Source organism: Mustela nivalis (genome assembly GCF_964662115.1).
Source record: "Mustela nivalis genome assembly, chromosome: 5".
Lineage (NCBI taxonomy): Eukaryota > Metazoa > Chordata > Mammalia > Carnivora > Mustelidae > Mustela > Mustela nivalis.
Window position 1 is genome coordinate 9043241 of NC_139024.1, and position 24469 is coordinate 9067709.

The 24469-nt window shown below is 42.3% G+C and overlaps 1 protein-coding gene across 6 annotated transcripts in view; it reads right to left on the reverse strand.

Moving 5' to 3' along the window:
* The window catches only part of TULP4 (TUB like protein 4), a 228207-nt gene that overhangs the window by 53793 nt on the left and 149945 nt on the right, over positions 1–24469 (reverse strand). For all 6 annotated transcript variants that reach the window (XM_082729563.1, XM_082729566.1, XM_082729565.1 and 3 more), the window contains one exon: positions 13326–13487. In XM_082729563.1, the coding sequence (XP_082585689.1) occupies positions 13326–13487 (162 nt within the window). The remainder of the gene's footprint in view (positions 1–13325; positions 13488–24469) is intronic.

The following is a 24469-nucleotide window of genomic DNA, read 5'->3' on the forward strand; positions in this document are numbered from 1 at the left end:
GCAAAGGTAAATATTTTCTCAAGTGAATAAAAAACTCCTTAGAAAGAGTATACTGTGATTCTTTTAAATTTGGTTTTGCTAGGTTTTATTCTGTCAAAGAGTTGCCCTCATCTATGAGGTAGTCATTACATGTTTTGTCAAATATCAGCCATTTACTTTTTATTTAAAAAAAACTGTGGTGGCAACACTACTTTTTCAGCTGAGAAACAAAGATTTACATGACTTTGTAAAGTTTCCTTTGTAAGCTGTTTCCGTGTTACAGTGTAAGATGAAGAAAAGCTTCAGAACAAACTCCGTCTACTCGGATGCAACAGATGTCCTCCTCTACAGCCAAGGGCTAATCTAAGTACCAGACAAGTTATTTGCTTCAATCTGACAAGAGCCTTCTTTGAAGTAAACAGGCGGTGTCAGCACAGCCTGTAGAGTTATGAAAGGAAATGCCACTTTCCGAAGAGGTTTATAATGAAATAAGCCATGCTACTGGGGATTTACTTTACGTATAGCAAATTTAAACAAAGAATAAAAGGCTAAAAAGGCAAATGTGGCAATTTGGGTTGGTTCCTTATTTATTTTTGTGGGTTTCTTATTTACTTTTTAAGGGGATATTTTGTGGGTTCCTTATTTATTTTTGATGTGCTACTGATCTTTTAACAATCACAGTTTAAAAATTATCTAATTAAAAAACCCTCCAGAATTATTTATCACTTAAATACTTCTGGAGAGTTAGCAAATCTCCTTGAGTTCTAGGCTGATACTTCAATCATAACCTTATACTTAAACAGTAAATCAATAATTACTTTTTGTAACTGATTAATGTGTTCAAGCTTTAGATGTATATTAGTATCTAAGATAGTCTCTTTTTCAGCAATAGCTCTGAAAAGATGTGTAGAAACGATGTAAAATTTTTAGTTTTTAAATTATTTGAACTAAGTAAATTAAAAAGACTGCACTGGAATCTCCCTTCTAATGACCCTGCTCCTAAACACTCAAGTCCTGACTTGACTCCACTCCAAATGGGAAATACACGTTCTATTTTTTGCAAGGTATGTACATAAAGCCAGCTTTCCTTTCATAGATGCCGCAAAGGTGTGACAGGTATTTGCAGTGATTTTTCTCACTGCTGTCCCCGTCCCGGCACCAGCAGGATTTAAAGGTGGCGCACAAACACTGCGGGACTCAGGGTCATTGGTCACAACAGCGGATGCCACATGTCAGCTAAGGAGGGACTACGCTTTGTGAAAAACCTCCTTCCTGCTGCAGAGAAGAGCCTCGGGACCTACACTTTGAGCCCCAGAGGAAACAGAGTACACCTTCCCTCTTGCTAGGTCAAAGAACACAAAAACAACAAAGCAGTAACACAGCAGAACAGAGGCTGGAGGAGAAGATGTCGCCCCACTTAGACCTGTAGGTGCTAAACTGGAAAAACGGAAACTCTTACCTTGGGCTTGTTTAAGATGCACTGACCCAGACGTCTACTTAATTTGAAATCATGGTTTAAAGTGCCTCAGGAAGTATTAGGTCTATTTAATTACTTAAGACCTTTTTTTTTTTTTTTTTTAAGATTTATTTGAGAGCGAGCGAGCGGTAGCATGAGCCCGAGCTCGGGGAGGGCAGAGGGACAGAATCTCCAGCAGACCGCCTGCCAAGTGTGGGGCCTGACGTGGAGCTCATCTCATGACCTCGAGATCATGACTGGAACCAAAATGAAGAGTCGGAAGTTTAGCTGGTTGTGCCACCCAGGTACCCCAAGACCTCCTTCTTTTAAAAAGTTTTAGTGTTTATAAACAAATATTACCTCTAGTCCTGGAAAACTAAGTCTGGACATTTAGCAAAAAACCATACTAGGTGAAGAATTCTCATTTCTCACCAAACAGCCACCTGTTTTTTTTATTATTAAAGATTTTTATTTATTAATTCATTCAACAGAGAGAGATCACAAGCAGGCAGAGAGGCAGGTGGAGAGAGAGAGGAGGAAGCAGGCTCCCTGCCAAGCAGAGAGCCCGATGTGGAGCTCGATCCCAGGACCCTGAGATCATAACCTGAGCCAAAGGCAGAGGCTTAACCCACTGAGCCACCCAGGTGCCCCCCAAACAACAGCCTTCTAAGCAAGGAGAATTTCTACTGAACAGTCTTTAAACTTTTTTTTTTTTTTTTTAGATTTTATTTATTTGCGAAAGAGAGAGTGTGAAAGAGAGAGCACAAGCAGTGGGAGTAGCAGAGGGAGGAGAAGCAGGCTCCTCGCTGAGCAGGGTGCCAGAAGCCAGGCTCATCCCAGGACTCTGGAATTATGACCTGAGCCGAAGGCAGATGCTTAACCCACTGAGCCACTAAGGAACCTCCTGAATATTCTTTTAAATAGGGAAGATTCCTTTACATGGATATTTAAATACAATCATAATTCCAAAAATTCCGTTCACTTACATCTTAGAATCTACTACATAAGGTATACAGGAGTATACCTGTATTTCATTAGGACTAAGAACACCTGCAGCAAATACTTAAAATATTCCAACCATGTGATGAATATCTTTTTCCTAACAGAACATTCCGAAGGAGAAACTGCTGGTTCTTTATTGTAACTGAAGGTCAGGTATAGTATGTATCTGTTGAAATCATAGTTTTCCCTTATAGATTGTACCTTACTGATCTTCCTTGACTTATGATGGGGTTAGATCTCCATGAACCCATCATAAGTTGAAAATACCCTAACCTGGAAATGCCTACGATACACTTAAGCTACTGACTGTCACAGCTCAGCCCATGATGGTCTGCCCCTACAGCTGAGCAAAATCATCCAACACAAAGCTTAGTTTACAATGAAGTGTTGAATCTCTCCTGAAATTTATTCAATGCTGTACTGAAAGGGAAAACCAGACTGGTTGTCTGAGGCCAGAAGGATACTGGCTGCTCACCCCCATGACTGCACAGAGGACTGGGAGCCGCAGCTTCTGCCCAGCACCACAAGAGTGCCACGCTAGCCGGGGAGGAGATTCAAATTCAAAATTCAAAATGTGAAGGATGGTTTCTACTTAAATGCATTCTGCCTTTGCACCAGCATAATGTCAAAGTATCATAAGTCAAACCACTGTTAAGAGGGGGCCATCTACATAGTGGGGGAAGAAAATGTATTTTTAAAAGTCTAGTTCTCTTTCCTTTACTGTATGAGATTGTGTTCTTGATATCTTTTCTAAGTTCATAATCATCAGACAACATCTCTGCTGTATAATTTCATCACGGCATGCATCTCTCATCATCTGGATAAACTCTGTGAAGTAATTATCAGTACTTCCAAAGCTGATGAACAATAAGCATTCGCCTTTATGATTTTTTTAAAAATACTGACTTGTGTCCTCATTAAAGGAAGTGAGGCTTAAAGTTTCCTTCTTGGGTAAATCCAGGATGTTCATCATGAATCTGTGTCACAGGCACACTGGATAAAGAGTAGCATTTCACAATCGTAACGCGAAAAAGTCTGTTGGCTCAGGATAAATAAAAATTGTCATTTCTATAGAGTAAAGAACTGTTGGAGAGAGGTAAAGAGAGGACAGATATGACGCAGGAAGAACAGGTGAAAACAAGTCTTAGGGTAGGTGGTCTGTGAAGATGTCATCAATTCTATCCTGCTGTCCTCAGGCAGCACTGCAGGGGCCCTGTGCCAAGAAACAGGAACATGTCATCTTGCAAAGGCTTTCATCCAAGGAGCTCACGTGTATTTTCTTGGCAGGGTATCCTAATATCTAATAATTCTCACTGAGCTGGATTTTCTATACCATGGGTTAGGGTTAAACTGACAATGATTCACATTCAGAAACTGCTTTTGGATTTGAGCAGGAAGAATTCAGACATTAGGATCCCCATTCAAACTGCCTTCTAAAGGAGCAATAACCATATAGTCTGAAAAATGAAAACAAAACAAAAAGTACCTGAATCTAATCAGTCACAACTAATGAAATCTCCATACCGATACTAGCAGATATAGAAAACTCCCCAAATTTAGATTTTTCTGCATAAAATAGTATTTTCTGTATAAAACAGAATGAATGAAAATCTAACGCTGGGTTCTCCCAGGACAGGGTATGCAGAGTAAACCAGGCATCTCTCTTGTGTACGTGTGTGCGTGCGTGTGTGCGTGTGGTACTTGGGGATGGGTGGGGAATATGGCAATTCCTGAGGCGAGGCCATGGACTTGGTCTCCAGGCACGGAGAAAAGGGAAGCTGGCCCTTCCAAGGAAAGCATTCTTCCTTCACTCACTGCATGCCTACACTACTGCCCCAAGGAGTCCCAGCTACAGGGAGGAATGAGGCGTGGTGCCTGCCCTCACATATGGGAAGAAAGAAAACACACAACCACAGTTACAACACAATGTGGAAAATGTTACGAAATGTGTTCGTGGTACCCAGGAGGCGCTCCTGGAATACCAGTACCAGAGAGCCAGACTCACTGTAACTCTGCCTGGGTGTGGAGATGGGAGGGCAGCAGACTGTACAGAGGTGACGTTTGGGTTGAGTCTTTAAGGACAGGTGGAACTTCCCTGGTCAGACAATGGACAAGGGCAGGAGGAATAGCATGTGCAAAGGTAGGAGAGAAATATGGATATAGGAAACAAGGCAGTCCACTGTGGCTAGTGTGTAGGAGAGTGGAAGAGAGAGCAGGAAGAATTCTTCCCCTTCCGCTCTCTTCCACTCTCCTACACACTACACTCTCTCTTCCCAGAGAAGAGGCTAGAAAGTGATGGAGAGTCACTAGAAAGTGATAGCCTGGACACCTTCCCAAACTCTCAGTTAAAGTAATGTGCAGGAAACTCTAACAGAGACCTGGAGAGAGGAAGCCAACAGACAGAGAAGCCAACATCTGGAAACTGGAAAGCAATGGATGCATGGTAAGTGGCCAAACAGACCCGAGCAAACTGAAGCCCAAACCTACAGCAAGGAGGAAGACATGGAGTATGTTGATGTCTGCCACAAAAGCCAAAGACCTTTCTAAAGTGGACGTGAGGGTGGGGAGAAGACAGGAGGATTGGGTGGAAGTCCTGAAAATGAACAGGCAAACCCCCATACATCCTCTCCTGTGCACGCGGACAGGTGTGCATCTGTCTGACCTGCTCGAGTTGCTGAACAGAAGCCCAGGACGGGGGACGGACACAGACACAGCTCAGGGGTCTATGGGGAAAGCTTGGCAACTGGGTGCCGGAAACGAGCCCACCTCAGTCACCAGATGAGGGACATGTGGAAGGACAGGTCCAGTGGCCGCCCTACAGCGAAGCCCCATCCGTTAAGAATGCCACCACCGGGGGCGCCTGGGTGGCTCAGTGGGTTAAGCCTCTGCCTTCGGCTCAGGTCATGATCTCAAGTTTCTGGGATAGAGCCCTACACGGGCTCTCTGCTCAGCAGGGAGCCTGCTTCCTTCTCTCTCTCTCTGCCTGCCTCTCTGCCTACTTTGATCTCTCTCTGTCAAATAAATAAAATCTTAAAAAAAAAAAAAAAAAGAATGCCACCACTGCCCAGTGTCCAGGTCATTTTTTGGTCTCCATCTCTTAAATATGAGCAGATGACCACTGCCCACAAGACAGCTGATAAAAGCATCTAATATGAAGAAAAGAAGCCAAAACAAAGCCAGAAAGAATCTGAAGGAAAAAGACAATGAAAAATACAGAATGATACTACAAAAATTCCAATTAATATCTTCATGTTGTTTCATCCTCCACAAATAATGTTTTTTTTAAAGCACAATCAGAAAACAAAAAAGAGTTCTTAAAAATTAAAAATAGTGCTAATTTTTAAAGTCAAAGAATTTGGAAGATATAGCTTAGAATATTGCCCAGAAAATAGGATAAGCAAGCAAAGCAAAGCAAAGAAACTGGGAGAGAAAGGATATTAAAATCAGATCATCAATCTAGAAGGGCAACATCTAAGTAATAAGATTTTCAGAAAGAGAAAAGAAAATACCAAAGAGCTGAAAGCACAGGTTGCAAAGGGGTTGCGGTGTCCCAGCTAAAAATACAACCATCTTGAAATTTCCAACACCTGGAAGAAATGTTCCACCATGATAAGAGTTCCACCAGACCACAAAATCAAGGTGATTGCAGAAATAGGGGAGGATTCCACACCAGGGGAGAGAAGGGAACCAAGGCACAGGGAGTCAGCATGGCTGGGGCAGGGAGCCAAGGGCCCTGGGAAAACCAGTGCCAGAAAATCACCTCCTAAGTGATGAAACTCATTCAGAGGAGATTTCTTATATTTTTCTGTTGGGGGGGGTAGGAATTAACCTGTAATCGATATACAGACAATTAAGCAACAGGTAAGGCAACATTACTAACTGTGGCCAAAGCCAACAGTGCATGAAGCAGGCAATGCAACCCTATCTAGTGTGTCTGTCCGTCATCTGTGAATCACACTTTGAGCACAGAATGACCAGCCGTGCAGCCAGGAGCACGCTGAGGGGCTCGTATAGAAAGGGGCATTCCAAGAGAGCCAGCTTCTCGTTTTCCAGGTAGGAAGTTTGTAGAGAATACTGGAGTCCAAAAAATCGAGATCTGACCAAACAAGCCCATCATTCAAAATATGGAGAGGAACTCAGAGAATTAAAAGTGGTTGCCACAGAGAGCAGGAATCAGGGAGTGGGAGGGATGGTACCAGGAATGAAAGGTGTCTATGTTTTGTTTGCTTTGTAAATTTTTCATCATAAGCCTAGTAGTAGTACTATTGGACTTTTAAGAACTATTGTTTTAAAACGTAATAAACAGGAAACATAACCAGACTCATGTCTCTGTTATAGATTTTCCCTCAAAAACAAAGTGCAAGACATATTCCAATTTCCTACCTAAAACAGAAGTGGAGGTGCCTGGGGCTCTGGTCGGGTGCTCCTGGCCCCTCCTCCCCGCAGCTCCCTCCATCGCCTGCCCTACAAAGGCAGCTCCACGGAACTCTGCGAGGAGCAGTTTGCAGGCTGTGGCAGCAGGCAAAGGGAGATCTTGAAATAACTTCAAAGATTTGAAAAGTCACTCATTCCCTCACTGCTCAGGAAGCAAGAAAGGGGCAGCTCACGGAGCCAGAAGCAGCCACTGACGAAGAGCAGGAACCAGCCAGGGAACCACGCTGCAGCGGAGGAGCGACAAGGAGAAGCTGCGAGTGGCCGGTCCCGCAGCCCTGTTACAGGATGCAAGGGGCGTGAGAGCAGACGCCCTTTCATTCAAGCTGGTCTGCACGTAACCATCTTGAGCCTTTGAACATAAATAAATAATCCCTGACACACAAAGATTTAAGAAGTGGAATCCCTAGGCCCTAGTGACTAAGTGGAAGGTGAAGACCAGGAAGAGGGCAAGGTCAGGGGCACCCTCCCCCCACCCGCTGGGTGCAAGTGACCAGCAACAGAGGCCAGGGCAGGGCGGGGGACTGACGAGCTGAGCTGGGACCGAGCTGGATCTGAGCAGGGTCCGGGTATGGAGTGCTCAGCAGGAGGGACAAGAGGGACAGATGGCTCACAAAGCTCGCAGCCTGGGCAGCCTGCATGCTCAGGTGGGGCTGGCAAGCGGTAGCAGTGGGAGAAATCACCCCGAGGACAGAAGAAAGGGGAAACGCCCACCACTGGCCAGCTAGGGAAGTGGACCAGGTACGAACGAGGGGCGAGTGCCGGAGCCGCGCAGGCTGGGTCAGCAAAGCCGGCGGCCGGGAGGGTTTCCAGGAGCGGGCTGTGCGAGGCGGTACTGGGAAAAGGAAAGACAAGGACGGAAAGACATGACCGGACTTGGCCATCGAGGCCTCGCTGCCGGCTGGGAGAGCAGTGTCCGGAAAGCAGGAGGCCTGGATACGCAGCCTGGGATCACAGAGAACGCAGTCGGACTGTTGGGGGGGCTGGGCAGTGGAGGGGGGACGACGTGAAGCCCGGGCTGCCTGGAGAACAGGCGTCACGTGAGGAAAGAGCTCCGCAGCTCTGGGAGCCTCAGGAGAGAGGTCTGCCCGAGGAGAACACAGGATCAGCTGCAAAGCAAGGCCAACAGGCGAGGACTGAGATCCCTGTAAAGGACCCGAGTCAGGGAGGAAGTGGTGAGGCCGGGTTGAACCACATGACGTCTGTGTGTCACCCCTGCGCACAGGCCAAGCTAATCTCTGTATTATTCCAACTGTAGTGAAGGTGCTGCCGAAGCGAGCGCCGGAGGAGCCGCCTGGCATCTGACCTGGGGCTGCGCTGTGTGTGACAACAGCTGTTGCTACCTCCCTGAAGTGTACACAGCTTTGGCGCCTCCAGATCCCCATAAAATTAATTCAAGTGGTTCAGGCACCCAAACTCCGCATGTGCCACCCTCCAGGAGAATGGTAGATGAGGGCACCGGGAAGAGGAGACAAAGCACCAGCCGGAGAAGCAGTTCTTGGCAGAACTCCTGTGCCCAGGGCAGAAGGGGCTTCCTGGGAGCCTGCTTCTTGCAAGGTGTTCTCCCAAGAAGGGCGGGACTGGGATTTTCTTCCCGCACGGGTGCAGGTGCACTCCTTCTTCCTCTTCTGACCTCAGTTCCTCAGATGTGAGTCTGAGGCTTTTTCCTTCTGTCCTATCTTCCCGGGACACAGGTCCACCAGCCAGTGGCTGTTCTAGGAGAGTCACGGCGGTGTCTACACATGTGACTTATGCGCTGGCCTCTCTGACTTCCTGATGGAAACGCATCTCACGTTCTCAGCAACCTTCTCTGGTTCAAAGGCTCTCAGAGGGAGCGATGCTCACATAAGACTCGGGAGAACGCTAGATGGTCATGTGTAAATGCAGGCGTCTCAGAGCACTTTCCTGTAGCCAGAGGCACGGTGTTCTCCCAGAGCCCTGGAGACCGTAGAGGGAACTCTGCATTCTCCCCCTACATACTGTGCTATGACGCTGGGTGTTTCCTAGAAATGGCAAAAGCTTCACTGCTGCATGACTCCTGATCAACTTGGGACCTACAGAAATTTTTTCCCCAGTCATATTTGTATTTATTTCTGACATTTTCTATTTATATCATTTGCTTTTTCTTCCAAGCCCTACAAAGACTGTTCCATTTATAATACATCTCAAGTTCATCAAGCTAAATTTATATAAGTGTCTTCTCTGAGAATTTTCTATTCTTCAAAATATTTCTTGAAGACTCATATTTTTTACAAGGCTGTTATGGACCGGATGTTTGTATCCCCCTCAAAATTTATACACGGTAGCCCTAAGCCCTAATGTGACTGTACTTGGAGATGGAGCCTATAAAGAAGTAATGAAGGTTAGATGAGATCGAAAGGATAGGGCCCGAAACCAACAGAATTGGTGTCCTTATATGAAAAGGAAGCTATACTGGGGATGAGCACACAGAGGAAAGGCCATGTGAGGACACAGGAAGATGGGGGCCACCTGCCAGCCAAGGAGAGAGGCTTCAAGAGCAACCAAGCCTGCCAATGCCTGATCCTGGGCTTCCATCCTCCAGACCTGTGAGAGATAAACGCCTGATGTCTAAGCCCTCCAGCCTGTAGAATTCTCTACGGCAGCCCAAGGACATTAAGTCACATTCCCTTCTTGCAATTTAATGGAAGACAAGTTTTAACCTGACTTAAAACACATCGCTTGAAAAAATCCGCTATATGTACAGATGAAATTAATAAGTTTTGAAAAGTAGTTTTGCTTTTATGAAGGTTCCATCAGACTCTCCTCTCCTCTTGTGATCCTCATAGTGGGATCACAAGACATTATACGCCTTTTAATGTGGCTCCGTGTGAATGACCATCCTCACCCGAACTGTTTAGTCCAAACCTGATCTCAGCCTAACTTCCAGATGATAAAAAATAGAGGCTAGGGACGCCTGGGTGGCTCAGTTGGTTAAGCAACTGCCTTCGGCTCAGGTCATGATCCCGGTGTCCTGGGATCGAGTCCCACATCGGGCTCCTTGCTCCACGGGGAGCCTGCTTCTCCCTCTGACTCTGCCTGCCACTCTGTCTGCCTGTGCTCACTCTCGCTCTCTCTCTCTGACTAAATAAATTTAAAAAAAAAAAAAAAATCTTAAAAAAAAAAAAAAAGAGGCTAGTAGAAGTTAAGTAATACTATGGATAAACAATGGTACAAGCCTAGACTGCGGACTATTCTACAAAGTTACTGCATTACACTTGTGAGAAAGGTAATGTCAAAAAATAAACAAAAAGTTAATTTTTCTAGACAGAAGATATAATAAACAGTTGCTGTACATAACCTGGATCCCAGTTCTAAATAACCAAAAAAAAAAAAAAAAAAAAAAAGAAAAGAAAAGAAAAGAAAAGAAAGAAAAGCTTACAAAACACATTCTTGTAACAATTAGGGAGCTACGAGCAAACAGTGCTAATTTCTTGGGGGCGATAATGTAGGAGAAAAATTTTATTCTTACAACAAACATGTTGAAATATTTCGAAGTGATGCACACGGTGTCCACAACTTATTTTCAAAAATAATCCTGCAAAAATGTGTGCGTGTATGAAAGGAAAGAGAAGGAGAAGCGGGGCAGGAAGGGGGAGAGGAGGAGGGCACGCACAAATACAGGAAACAATTAGTTGGTGGATTTAAGGCATGTACATTCTTTCAGCTTTTCTGCAATGTTTGAATACATGCGTACCAGAAAGTTGCGGAAGATGACCCCAAGTATCACTCTAGACTGTCTAGATCAGGAATCTGAAGGGGGAGTGTTCGTGCATGGAATCCTACGGGCTCCCAGCATCCTGTGCGAAGTGATGGATACAAACATGTATGTACGTGTGCACATTTTTCCAGGAAAAGGGTTCCCAATTTCCACCCGATACTTAAAGTAGTCTACAATCCCCCAAAGGGTACAGAAAACACCACTCTAAACTGAAGAAAATATATGACAAATAGGAAAAGAGCTAGACTCTCAAACTCACTTGTAAAATAGTACTGCTTACATTTTAAAAAGTTAGGAAACAACCTGAAGTCCTGTAGGATCAGGAGTATCTCAAGATGGGAAGAGGCGGCTTCATCTGAATGACGTTTTACTCTGCTAAGTGCAGGGGATCCTCCGGGGCAAGGGAAGAGGAGGAGGTACAGCTTTGAACATCAGCTCCCCCTGTAAAGAGCTCAGGGCATTATATTTTGAATTGTCTTCATACTTTTTTCTCATTAATCATTTTCGAACCAAGCAAGAGGTATGAAAGAGTGACAGACAAGGAGGAAGGACTATTGTTTTTCCATGTCTCGGTTCAAGTATGACTGATGGGAGTATCCTGTCCATCCCTTCTCTACGTTAAATTCTTGGAAGGACCCTCATTGCTTCAGGGGTCTGCAACCTTTCTTAAAGGCAGTGAGTGCAGCACCTTCCCTGAATGACACCCTAGCTGCTAGCCCCAAATACAGAACCAGTAAAAGCAGTCTTTTAGACAGAGTTTGCGGGCCAGGAGACCAACAACCAGCCAGGATCACTCTCTGATCCTGCAGACAGGTCTACAGAGCCAAGCCCAAGTGCCTCTGCCTGGCTTTAAAGCTGTAGCCCATCTGCACTCCCTCGTGCCCACCACTCCACGGTGTCTGCTACCCCAGCAACGTTGCCGGATGCAGTGAGGGACATTTGTGGTCCCCCAGCACAACAAAGGCAGGTGCCAAGTCTTGCCCACTGTGCCCCTGGCATGTCTGGGTCCTGTGCCTGTCACTCTCCAAGTATGTCCAGCAGGCGTAGCTTATCAGGACACTGGGACATGAGCCTCCCACGTTCCATCCCTCGAGGCAAGGGAAGAATGTGAAGCCAAGACTTCCACTTCCACATGTGTAAGTGCTTTCACATCTGTTCGCTCATCTGATTACAAAAGCCAGGGGGAAAGAGCAGGAAATAATTCACACCCCCACCACAGAGAAAGAAACGTGCAGAGAGGTGTGTGGGCAAGGCCACTGAATGGGCCGCAGCTGACTTCTCAGAGCGACGCTAGGGGCAGTAAACACCTGAAAACACACATATGCGTGGGGTACCTAGGAGCCTCGGAGCCGTGGAAGAAACTTGGACTTGCAACTGTTTCTTTGCAGCTCTCATAGTAGTAATTTTGAGAAGAAAGAGAAAAAATACTGACCACTTGTATTTGAAAAAAAAAAAAAAAAAAAGAAGAAGAAGAATTAAAAGAAAAAAGATTAAAAAATGAAAGTTATGGTTCCCTTTATATGGCTTGCTTTTACCAATAATGAACTAAAATCTCTGCTATGAAATGTCCTGGCATTTTATGGATTTTGTTGTGCTTGGAAAACACAAGCTTCATATTTACAAAGGTTTTACCTGGCCAACCTTTTTATTTAAAAAATGAATTATCAATATGTAATTTTATTAGGCTATATATTATTTTATCATGAAAGTAAAATAGATAAAGAATATTTTAAAACTGGGTTTTAGAAAATGACCCAAAAGCTCATCACTGTAAAACAACCTGCCTGTGGCATTTTGTCTCCTTCCAGGTCTTTCCAGCTCGTGGATGGGTTTCTTTTGGTTGCAGTTCGACATGGTAATCACACCACATACACTGTCTCATATTACTGATTTTTTTGGTCAACATTATACCATAAGAGCTCTTCCAGATTATTATACCGCCTTCATAAACACAACTCACAACTTTCTGAACTACTTATTATATAATTCTTTCCGTGGTAATACCACAGTTACTTAACCACTCTATTTTTAGACAAGTAGGCTGCTGCTGAATTTTTACTATCCTAAGTAATGCTTTAATAACTATAACTTTTATTTTCTTCCTTTTTATTTCATTTAGATACATTCTTAAAGTATATTAACAGGTCAAAGTGAACAACAATTTTTAAGACTTTTGACATATTCTGCCCAAACTGCTTCCCCATACGTTCAGTACACATTATTACCAGCAATGAGTAAGAATCCTTTGATTGAACTCTTATCATTAACGAGTATATCATCTGTATCATTTTATTTTCTTTGCTAATAAGTGAAACCATATCCTATGTGATTTTGTATCTGTCTCCTGAAAATGCATACTTTTCTACCATATGAATACTGACTAGCTGAACTTCCTTGGTGAAACATTATGGCCATTATCCATTTATCAACTATTTATGAAGATTAAAAAGTATATTTGCATGAATATTTTCTAAAATGCCAACCCAGTGTTTCCCATACTGATGGGAAATACTATTTCTCCACTCTATGGTTCACTTAAAAGTTTTGTTTCAATTTTTACCTGGACATAGTTGTTGTTCTGCACTTTTAAGATTCATTTAGAGGCTTCTGAGCCGCCTTCCCCCTCCCCTACCCCTTCCCTGTGTGACTGTATGCAATTCACTTCCTCTTCAGCTCAGATGGTTTTAACATGACACACCTGTATTCAAGAGGCTTTACCTGTTGGTCATCAGGAGTCCATATGCCACATGTGATTTGACTTTCCAAGTTGATCTCGGATGACCAGTGTCTTTGTCCACTGACAGAACCAACCAGGACAAACCCGTCTCGATAGGAAATGAGTGCTTGAGTCCCGTCATGGCTCCACGTGAAATCACTCACCTTTGAGACACACATTGTAATTAGAAAGGGAAAGCACTTTTATCAAAGGCTACAGTCATTAACTTAGTCTTTGGCTAAGAGTCAGATGGCCTTAAAGAGAACATTATGTAAAATATATGTATTATAACACTAATATATAATATAAAAGATTAAAAAAATAATATAAAAGATATCATTTGAAAAGCAAGTGTCAGTGCAGTGCTAAGTGCTTCACATATGTTAATTCTTTAAGCCTTGTTCAAGGGAGGTGTTATCATGTCCATTTTATGGAGAAAAAAGACACGGGGGGGGGGTGGTGGTAAGTAACGTATTCACACACGTCTGGTGAACGGCCTCACCAAAAACCATTCAGTGTCCCTGCTTTCTGCCTCCCACCCACAGTAATAGATTCTCCATTAGTGTCTCTGGGTCACTTATCAAAATAGGAAAGTTCTCAGTCTCTTATTACATGACTTTCCCAATCTTGCTAACAATATTCCCTTAATCAAAATGAAAAAAAAAATGTAACTGGAAAATCACACAAACTTATCAAATGAGTTTATTGCATTTATTCAATAACCACATTTTTTAAATCTTTTATTCTATTAGTGTAGTCAATTACTTCTACAGATTTCCTCAAATTATACTACCCTTGCATGCCTAGAAGCAGCCCAGCTTGGAGGTGAAGTACTGTCTTTTATAGATACAGCTGAAGTTGGTATACTAATGAATTTAGAACTTCTACAGCTGTATTCATGAGTAAAATAAACTTCTGATTTCCTTTATTGTAATGCGTTTGTCTGGATTTCTCAAGGTTATGTTGACCTCTCAGAATGAGCCGGACAGTTCTTCCTCTTGTTCCACTGCCTGGAAGAATCTGTATAAACTGGGATACCTATTGCTTGAAAGTTTGATGTAACGTGCCTATAAAACTATCTGGCTCTAAATTTTTTTGTAGGAATAATTTTAACCACTGCTTTAATTTACTTAATAGTTTTAGTACTAATGAAGCTTTATAGCTTTTTCTTCTTGTTGAGTCAGTTTTATTGAATTATTTAAAAATTCTTCCAGTTTATGTACGTTTTCCAAACTGCTGGCAAGTAGTTGCTTATAGTATTTATCTTTTTAAAAATCAATTTTACTGAGGTATAATTTATATACAATAAAATAAAGTTCCCCCTCAGAAGTCAATTCCCTACCCTCACCCTTGGTCCAAGGCAAGAGTGATCTAATTTCTCTCACGGGCTGCTTATTCTTGAATTGCACACGAATGGAACCGTGTATCTAATATGCTCACTTTGTGTATGGCTGCTTTTACTCACTACTATGGTTTGGGAGTATTCTAAATTCGTGTGTGCGTCAGCAGTTCATTCCTCTTCACGGATGAGTAGTATTCCGTTGTATCAATAGACCACAGTTTATTTATCCACCCAAATTGCCAGGCTTTTAGGTTATTTTCACTGTTTGGCTATTATAAAATTGCTATCAACATTCATGTGCAAAACTCTTTGTAGACACATAGTTTCATTTCCCTTAAGTAAATAAATACCTAAGAGTGGAATTAATTGCTGGACCGTATGGTAAGTGTTAAGTTTAACTGCATATGAAATTACCAAACTATTTTCCGAAGTGGTTAGGCCATGTTATACTCCCAGCAGTGTGTGAGAGTACCAGCACGTCCAAGTCTCACCGACACTTGGTACTTCAGTCTCTTTCGTGTTAGCTGTTCCAGTACGTACGTGGTAACAGAACACTGTGCTCTTAATTTGCATTTCTCCAATGCAGCCACACTGAACATTTCACATACCTCCTGATCATTTGCACATCATCTCTTGGGACATGTCTGTTCAAATCCCTTGCTATAGGTATCTATTCATTTATTCATATATGTGTTATGTGTATGAATATTCATACAGATGTATATATTATGTCTGTGTATATATGAATATATGAGTTTTCCACCTTATTGTATTATAAAAATCCCAGATATAATCCTTTGTCAGATATGTATGCTGCAAATAATTTCTCTTACTCTGTGGCTTGCCTTTGTATTTTCTTAGTGGTATCTTTCAAAAAGCCTTAAATTTTGATGAAGTCCAGTATCAGTTCTTTTTCTTTTATGGTTCCTGCTTTTTATGTCCAATCCCACTGAATGTTTACCTAATCCAAGGTTGCAAACTCAGGGTTTCCAGAATAGTTTGGTTTTTACATTTAATCCACGATTTATTTTGAATTAATTTTTGTACAGAGGATAATGTCAGAATCAAGGCTTGTTGTTTTTTTAATATTTATTTATTTGAAAGACAGAGTGAGCACAAGTAGGGAGCTCCCCCACCCCCCACCATGGGTCACTGAGATCATGACCTGAGCTGAAGGCAGGTGCTTAGCTGACTGAGCCACCCAGGTGCCCCAAGGGCTTTTTTGTTTTTAAATATAGACATTCAGTTGTTTCAGCACCATGTCAAAAGATTCCTTGGATGTTACCTAGAGTTATTATGGTGATCCTTTTATGCTACAGTTGACCTCTGAACAACTCAGGGCATTGGAGGGCTGAACCCTATGCAGCTGAAAATCCACATGAACTTTTGACTCCCCCCCCAAACTACTATTAATAGCCTGCTGTTGACCTGAAGCCTTATGAAGAGCAAAAAACCAGTCAATTAATATATATTTTGTATTACACTCTCCTGAGCTAGAGAAAAGAAAATATTATTAAGCAAATCATAAGGAAAATACATTTACAGTATTAATCTGTATTTTTAAGTTATTTAAATTCTAGTTAGTTAACACAATGTAATATTAGTTTTAGGTGTAGAATTTAGTGAGTCATCAGTCAAATACAACACCCAGTGCTCATCACAAGTGCCTTCCTTCCTGCCCACCTCCCCTCCAGCAACCCTAAGTTTGTTCTCTATGGTTAAGTCTGTTTTCTGGCTTGTTACTTTTTTTTTTCTAATTTTCTTCTATTTCATCTGTTTTATTTCTTAAATTCCACAAGTGAAATCGTACAGTATTTTTCTTTCTCTGACTGACTTATTTTGCATAGCATAATACTCTCTAGCTCCACCTATATTGTCACAAATGGCAAGATTTCATTCTTTTTTGCTGGCTGAGTAGTATTCCACTGTGTGTGTGTAATGCATATCACATCTTCTTTATCCATTCATCAGTCGAGGGCTACTGTTGATATTGTTGCTATAAACATCGGGGTGCATGTATCCCTTCAAATCAATATTTTTGTATCCTTCGGGTAAATACCTAGTAGTGCAACTGCTAGATTGTAGGGTGGCTCTATTTCTAACTTTTTGAGGAAACTCCATACTGTTTTCCAGGGTCTGTATCAGTTTGCTTTCCTGCCATCTTTGCAAAAGGTTTCCCCTTTCTGTCTCCCCGCCAACATCTGTTGTTTCCTGTGTTAACTGTAGCTATTTTGACAGGTGTGGGGGGATATCTCATTGTAGTTTTGATTTGTATTTCCCTGATGATGAGTGATGTTGAGCATCTTTTCATGTGTCTGTCAGCTATCTGTATGTCTTCTTCGGGAAAGTATCTATTCATATCTTCTGTCTCTTTTTAAACTAAATTATTTGGTTTTGGGGTGTTGAGTTTTATAAGTTCTTTATAGATTCTGGATACTAACATTTTATCAGATATATCATTGGCAAATTATCTTCTCCCATTCTGAAGGATGCCTTTTGGTTTTGTTGTTTCCTTTGCTGTGCAGAAGTCTTTTATCTTGATGAAGTTCCAACAGTTCATTTTTGCTTTTGTTTCCCTTGCCTCAACAGATAGATAACAAGTTTCTGTGGCCAGTGTCATAGAAGTCACTGCTTATATTCTCCTCTAGGATTTGGAAGGTTTCCTGTCTCACATTTAGGCCTTTCATCCATTTTAAATTTATTTTGGTGTGTGGTGTAAGACAGTGGTACAGTTTCATTCTTTTGCATGTAGCTGTCCAGTTTTCCCAACACCATTTGTCAAAGAGATTGTCTTTTTTTCCACTGGATATTCTTTCCTGCTTCATCAAAGATTAGTTAACCATATAGTTGTGGGTTCATTTCTGGGATTTTTATTCTGTTCCACTGATCTACATGTCTGTTTCTGTGCTAGTGCCATACTGTCTTAAGCTTTATGATATAACTTGAAGTGCTACCTCCAGCTTTGCTCTTCTTTTTCAACATTGCTTTGGATGTTCAGGGTCTTCTGTGGTTCCATACAAATTTCAGGACTGTTTGTTCTAGCTCTGTGGAAAAATGCTGGTGGTATTTTGATAGGGATTGCATTAAATGTGTAGATTGCTCTGGGTAATATAGACATTTTAACAATACTTATTCTTCTGATCCATGAGCATGGAATGTTTTCCATTTCTTTGTGTCATCTTCACTTTCTTTCATTGGTGTTTTATAATTTTCAGAGGACAGACCTTTTACCTCTTTGGTTAACTTTATTCCCAGGTATGTTATGGTTTTTGGTGCAATTATAAATGGGATTGATTCCTTGACTTCTCTTTCTGCTGATTCATTACTAGAGTATAGAAACGCACCAGATTTCCATATGTTGATTTTGTATCCTGTGGCTTTACTGAATTCAGTTATCAGTTCTAACAATTTTTTGGTGGAGTCCATCAGGTTTTCTATATAGAGTAGCATGTTGTTTGCAAATAGTGAAGGCTTAACTTCCTCCTTGCCAGTTTGGATGTCTTTTATTGCTTTTTGTTATCTGATTACTGCAGCTAGGACTTCCATACTCTGTGAAATAACTGGAGAGAGTGGACATCCCTCTCTTGACCGCAGAGGAAAGGCTCTGTTTCTCCTCATTGAGGAAGATATTAGCTGTAGGTTTTTTGTACATGGCCTTCATGAGATTGAGGTATGTTCCCTCGATCCCTACTTTGTTGAGGGTTTGTTCTTATGAATGGGTATTGTACTTTGCCTAATGCTTTTTCTACATTTATTGAGAGGATCCTAAGGTCCTTATTCTTTCTTTTGTTGATGTGGTATATCACGTTGTTTGATTTGCAAGCACTGAACCACCCTTGCAGCCTAGGAATAAATTCTACTTGATTTTGATGAAATAACTCTTTAAGTGTATACCTTTTGATTCAATTTGCTAGTAATTTGCTAGAATTTTTGCATTGTGTTCATTAGGGATAAGGGCTTGTGGTTCACGTTTTTAGTGGTTTGGTTTTAGAATCAGGGTAATGCTGGCCTCACAGAAGGAGTTTGGGAGTTTTCCTTCTGTTTCTATTTTCTGAAGTAGTTTGAGAAGAATAGGTATTAACACTTCTTTAAATGTTTGGTACAATTCCCCTGTGATGCCATCTGGCCCTGGACTTTAGTTTGTTGAGAGGTTTTTGATTACAGATTCTATTTCTTTGCTGGTTATCAGTCTGTTTAAGTTTCCTATTTTTCTTCCTGTTTCAGTTTTGGTAGTTTATATGTTTCTGGAAATTCATCCATTTCTTCCAAACTGTCCAATTTATTGGCATATAATTTTTCATAATCTTCTCTTATAGTTGTATTTCTGTGGTGTTAGTTTTTATTTGTCTTCTCTCATTTGTCATTTGATTTATTTGGGTCCTTTCTCTTTTCTTTTTGAGAAGTCTGACTAGTGGTTTATCAATTTCATTAATTTTTTTCAAAGAGTAAGCTCCTGGTTTCATTGCTTTATTCCACAGTTTTCTGATACCATTTATTTGGTATCATTTATTTCTGCTCTGATCTTCATTATTTCCTTTCTGATGGCTTTAGGCTTCATTTATTCTTTTTCTTGCTCCTTTAGGTGTAAGGTTAGGTTGTTTATTTGAAAAATTTCTTGCTTCTTGAGGTAGGACTATCTTGCTATACAGTTCCCTTTTAGGACTGCTTTTGCTGTAGCCCAGAGGTTTTGAACCACCATGTTTTCATTTGTTTCTATGTATTTTTTAAATTTCTTCTTTAATTTCCTGGTTGACTGATTTATTCTTTAGTATTCTTTATTCTTTAGTTGTTCAACCCCCATGTATTTGTGATCTTTCCAAAGTTTTTCTTGTGGCTGACTTCAAATTTCATAGCATTGTAGTCAGAAAATATGCCTGGTATGTTTTCAATCCTTTTGTACCTGCTGAGGCCTGATCTACACTGGAGGATATCCCATGTACACTTGAAAAGAATGTATATTCTGCTGCTTTAGGATGAAATGTTCTGAAAATATCTGTTAAGCCCATCTCATCCAGTGTGTCATTCCAAGTCATTGCTTCTTTGTTTTTCTGCTTAGATGATCTGTCCATTGAGATAAGTAGGTTGTTAAAGTCTCCTACTATTATTGTATTATTATCGGTGAGTTCCTTCATGTTTGCTACTGTTTTATGTTTTGGATGCTTCCAAGGTGGGGGCATAAATTTATAAATTTATTGCATAACACTTGCAATAAATATTTGCAAGTGTTAGATCTTCTTGTTGGATAGTCCCTTTTATTGTGATATAGTGCCCTTCTTCATCTCTTTTTACAGTCTTTGGTTTAAAATCTGTTTGTCTGATAGAAGTATTGCTACTCTGGCTTTGACTCCTATTTGCATGATAAGTATATCCCCATCCCCTCACTTTCAACCTCCAAGTATCTTTAGGTCTAAAATGAATCTCTTGTAGGCAGCATATAGATGGGTCTTACTTTTTTATGCACTGTGACACCCTATGCCTTTGGATTGGAGCATTTAGTCCACTTACAATCAGCATAATTATCAACAGATATGTATTTAGTGCTATTTTATTACCTGTTTAGTGGTTGTTTCTAAGATTTTTCTCTGGTCCTTTCTAGTCTTTGTCACTTCTGGTCTTTCTTTCCCACTAAGAGATCTGGTGCTAAACTTATGGGCCTTTCCTTGACAGTTAGGGACTTTGTCTTGTTGCTTTTAGGATTTTTTTTATCACTATATTTTGCAAATTTAACTACAATACGTCTGGTGTTGGCCTGTTTTTATCGATTTTGATGGGAGTTCCCTATGCCTCCTGGATTTGGACATCTGTTTCCTTCTCCAGATTAAGTTTTCAGCTATAATTTCCTCAAATAAACATTCTGCACCCTTTTCTCTCTCTTCTTCTTCTTCAGGACTCAGGGACTATGACATCAATGTTATTAGGTTAGATGGAATCACTATGTTTCCCAGCCTACTCTTACGATCCATAATTTTTCTTTTGTTCAGCTTCATTATTTTCTATAATTCTACCTTCTGGATCACTTAATTGTTCCTCTACTTTTTCTATCTTTGTGGTCATGACATCCAGTTGGTTTAGAATCTCAGATACTGCATTTTTCATTTCTGTTTTTTAGCTCTTTTATCTCTGTGGTAAGGGTCTCCCTGAGGTCTTTTCTCAAGCCCAGTGAGCACCTTTATGACTGTTGCTTTAAATTCTGCATATTACTTAAATCTGTTTTGATTAGATCTCTGGCCATGACATTTTCTTATTCTTTCTTTTGGGATGAATTCCTTCGTCCTGGCATTTTGTCTGGGTCTCTGTCTTCTTCTCTGTGTGAGAAAATCCTGTCATATTTCCAACTCCTGAGAGTAATGGATTTATGAAGAAGAGGTCATGTAATGTCCAGGGCCTGCTGCTTCAGGAAATGCCCCTGGTGTGTGCTGTATGCACTCTGCTGCTGTGTTTTGGCTGCTCTATCTCTCAGATCAGTCATTTACAGAGGCTCTTCCTTGTCTGCAATGGACAGTGTTTAGACCCTGGCCAGCGTGTGGTGAGTTTTAAGTAGGTGTACTTTGGTCTGCTTGTTAAATGAGACCAGATGCGACTTCCACTAGAAAAGAAGCCTTGCAGAACTCTCTGGTTGACAGAAATGGTGTGTATGTGTGGGCGGGGAGGGTTCCGATGGTCTTCTGGTGAAGGAACCCACTGAGCTGTCATTAGGCACACCAGGGAGAGATAACCAGAACCAGCAGAGCACAGGGGGGCAGGGCTTGGCGTCTGCAGGTTAGCCAGCCGGGGTCTGCGCTGTACTGTTTACTGAGGTTGGTTTATGCAGAGGGGCAGGGGAGGGGAATGGCACCAGCCAGCTCCTTTGTCCTGGGAGCGTGGAGCCCGTGCTTGCTGCTCTCAGGGAAGCCCTCCCAGAAGAGCAATTAATTTTCCTTCATGCGTCCATGTGTTTTTCATATCGCTGTTCTGACACTGTCTCTGGGTTGCTTGTCTGCCGGGAGCAGCGCAGTGCACTTTGGGCGCGATCCCAGCCAAGCTGGCTGACTTTCAAAACTCCAAACTTTAGGGACCTGATATGATGGGGACCCGTACTGGTCTTCTGGTAGAGGGTCTCACTGTGCTGGGATGATCCAAGTTTGACCCAGAAAGGGTGTCACGCCAGAGCAGAGGGGCATGGGATCTGGAGCAAGGCAGGCCAAAGAGCCAGTGTCCACATTAGCCTCCTTTAGCAGGTGTCCCTGAGCCTATGCTGAGGGCAGGGGACGGAAATGGCAACGACCGGCTCTTCTGTCCCGAGAGGCGACGCCGCCTCTCACAGAGGCGCGCTAGGAAAGAGGAACAGTCTCTCCCTGTGACTTAGGTCAGCCTCAGATTCTGCCATCTGCCTCAGACTCCCTGTCTGCCTTCTCTCCAGGAGTAGGGCAGCGCCCTCAAGGCTCTATCCCAGCCTTGCCAAGACCTCTATGACTCCAGTCTTTGAGGCCCACTGGTTGCACAAAATCATGAAAATCAGCCTCTCTCATTTTCCCAATCAGTGGCTTTGGGGAAGTGTTCTCCTTGGACGATCCCACGCACTCTTCTCTCTCCCACCGTTCTTCAACCAGGGCTCCCTCTCCTCCGCAGGACCTGCGATCGGTTTCTCCTGCAAACCACATCTCTACACTCCCTGCCTTCCTTGGTGTGGCCTCTTTTCTCCCTCTAGCTGTACAGTTTGTTCTGTCAGCAATCAGATTGATTTCTTGGGTATTCAGAATTATTTGATTGATAATTATTTAGTTGTGTTCAAGGGATGAGGCAAGCCTAGGGTCCTCCTACTACGCCACCATCTTAGCTTGACCCCCTCCCCCCAATCTGTACTGTGTTTGTCGGAAAAAACCTACATGTAACTGGACCTATGCCATTCAAACTGCAGTTGTTCAAGGGTCAACTGTATGTACAAATATCAAATTGTTATGCTGTATACCTGAAACTAATATAATGTTATATGTCAATTACATCTCAAGAGAAAAAAAAATAAAGACTATTGTTTCCCCTACTGAATTACCTTTTAATTGCCTTTGATTACCTGGTAATCTCTATAGTTATGCCTACCTTTCATTCATAAAACTGTTCCTGGGAATGTATAACTTCCTTTAAAATTGGTGACATTACTGGATATATCACATTTTAGATAAAATATACTAAATGGACACCAAAAAAACATGAACACTTGCTATTTTCCCAGCAGGGGTTACAGGTTACAGTGGTTAGCGTGTCCACACCGTGACAATGGATGGGTTTGTGAAACAGCCCTTCAACAGCTGGTGTGAGGTTACTGAAAAAAGTTGTTTCCTTAGTAGGGTAAACTCAAAACCTTGGTTTCACTGATCCTATGTTTTAGCTAACCACACTATTTCGTTTTTTCTTAAGAAAAATAAAAATATTTTTTAGAGATAATTTAAAGGCTTTTCGTTTTGCAAAAGCAATGCTACTTATTTATATGGATTCTAACTCATTTACCTTGGTAGAGATTTGTACTAAAAAGAAAAACATCCTACTAGGGGGTAGAAGGGGATGGCCAGTGAAAAGAAGCTTCCCCAAGACTCCACCAGTCATGCAGTCGGAGAAAATGATAAGAAAGGATGTCTTCATGAACTCACTGGGTTTACTAAATTAGGTCAGCATAGAGTGACAGGAATATAACACGAATGGAAAAACAAGAAGAAGGGAACTGATACCCAGTGCTGTGAAGAAAATAAGCAGGAAGCCCCCCTCCTTCTGGCTGCCCAGTGAGCATGGCATCCGACGTGGATTAGCTGTGTCTGAGCACGAGCCTTGTCAGACCTCGGCCCGAGGCAGCTTTCATCACAACGGCCCATGCCTGTGCAGGGCACAGCCATCCTTGGTGACTAATCCTACACAACAACGCATGCACTGCTCCAGACCGGCTGCTGAAATAAAGGACTCATAATCGTTTCCTGAAAAAGAAACCATTAAGGCATCACTTAGCTTTGCCCAAGTGTTTCATTCCTTCGGGACAGTGCAAGTCACACTGTGGAACACGGATCCCCTGTCACTTCCTCTGAGCAGATTTCAAGGATCCTTTTCCTCCAAGCACAGAACTGTCCTTCCTCCCAGCAGGTGCCATTTCAGGGGCACAGACAGCCACTGTTTCTTCAACCAGTGAGTCATCAGCCCCAGGGCGTGATGTTTCTTTACTCAGGTAAGTTCTGATGCCGACTCAATTTAAAGCAACCAAACCTTCCTGGGCAGTAAGTGTTCACTGCTGACAACTGTTCGGTGGGTTTCGAGGTTTGCAGAATCAGGATTCCAAACAAGAAAAATTCTATAAAAATCCGGATCAGGTCACAGATGCAGCGGGTACGCTCCGCGCGTGGCAAGGACAGGCATCCGCGAGAGTCCGGGGGCTTCCGGCTCCTCTACGGTCCGTGTAAGTTCATTCACCTCCAGCTCTGAATTCATCCTCCCTTTCTCATTTCTGAAGCGCTTTTTTTGTGCCAGATTCTCAATGAAAAGAAAAGCTGAGGGATGTGGTGGTAGTGGAAACCACACAGCTGCTCTACGGGGATGACAGAAGGTCCCATCCTTCGAGAGGCTGCCGCCAGGAGAAAACAGTGTGGCACCAGCAATGCTTGGTGGAGGGGCTGGACTCTCGACGGTAGTGAAGTCTGAGCTCTTTCGGATACTGTGAATACATGCATTTCTGCTAAAAGAGAAAAAAGCGTCTTGCCTGGGAGGAAGACAGTGTGACAGAGTGTTCTGGACTCAGACCTGGCCTCAGATTCCGCTTTACCACCCAAGAAGTTCCCCAGGCAGCTT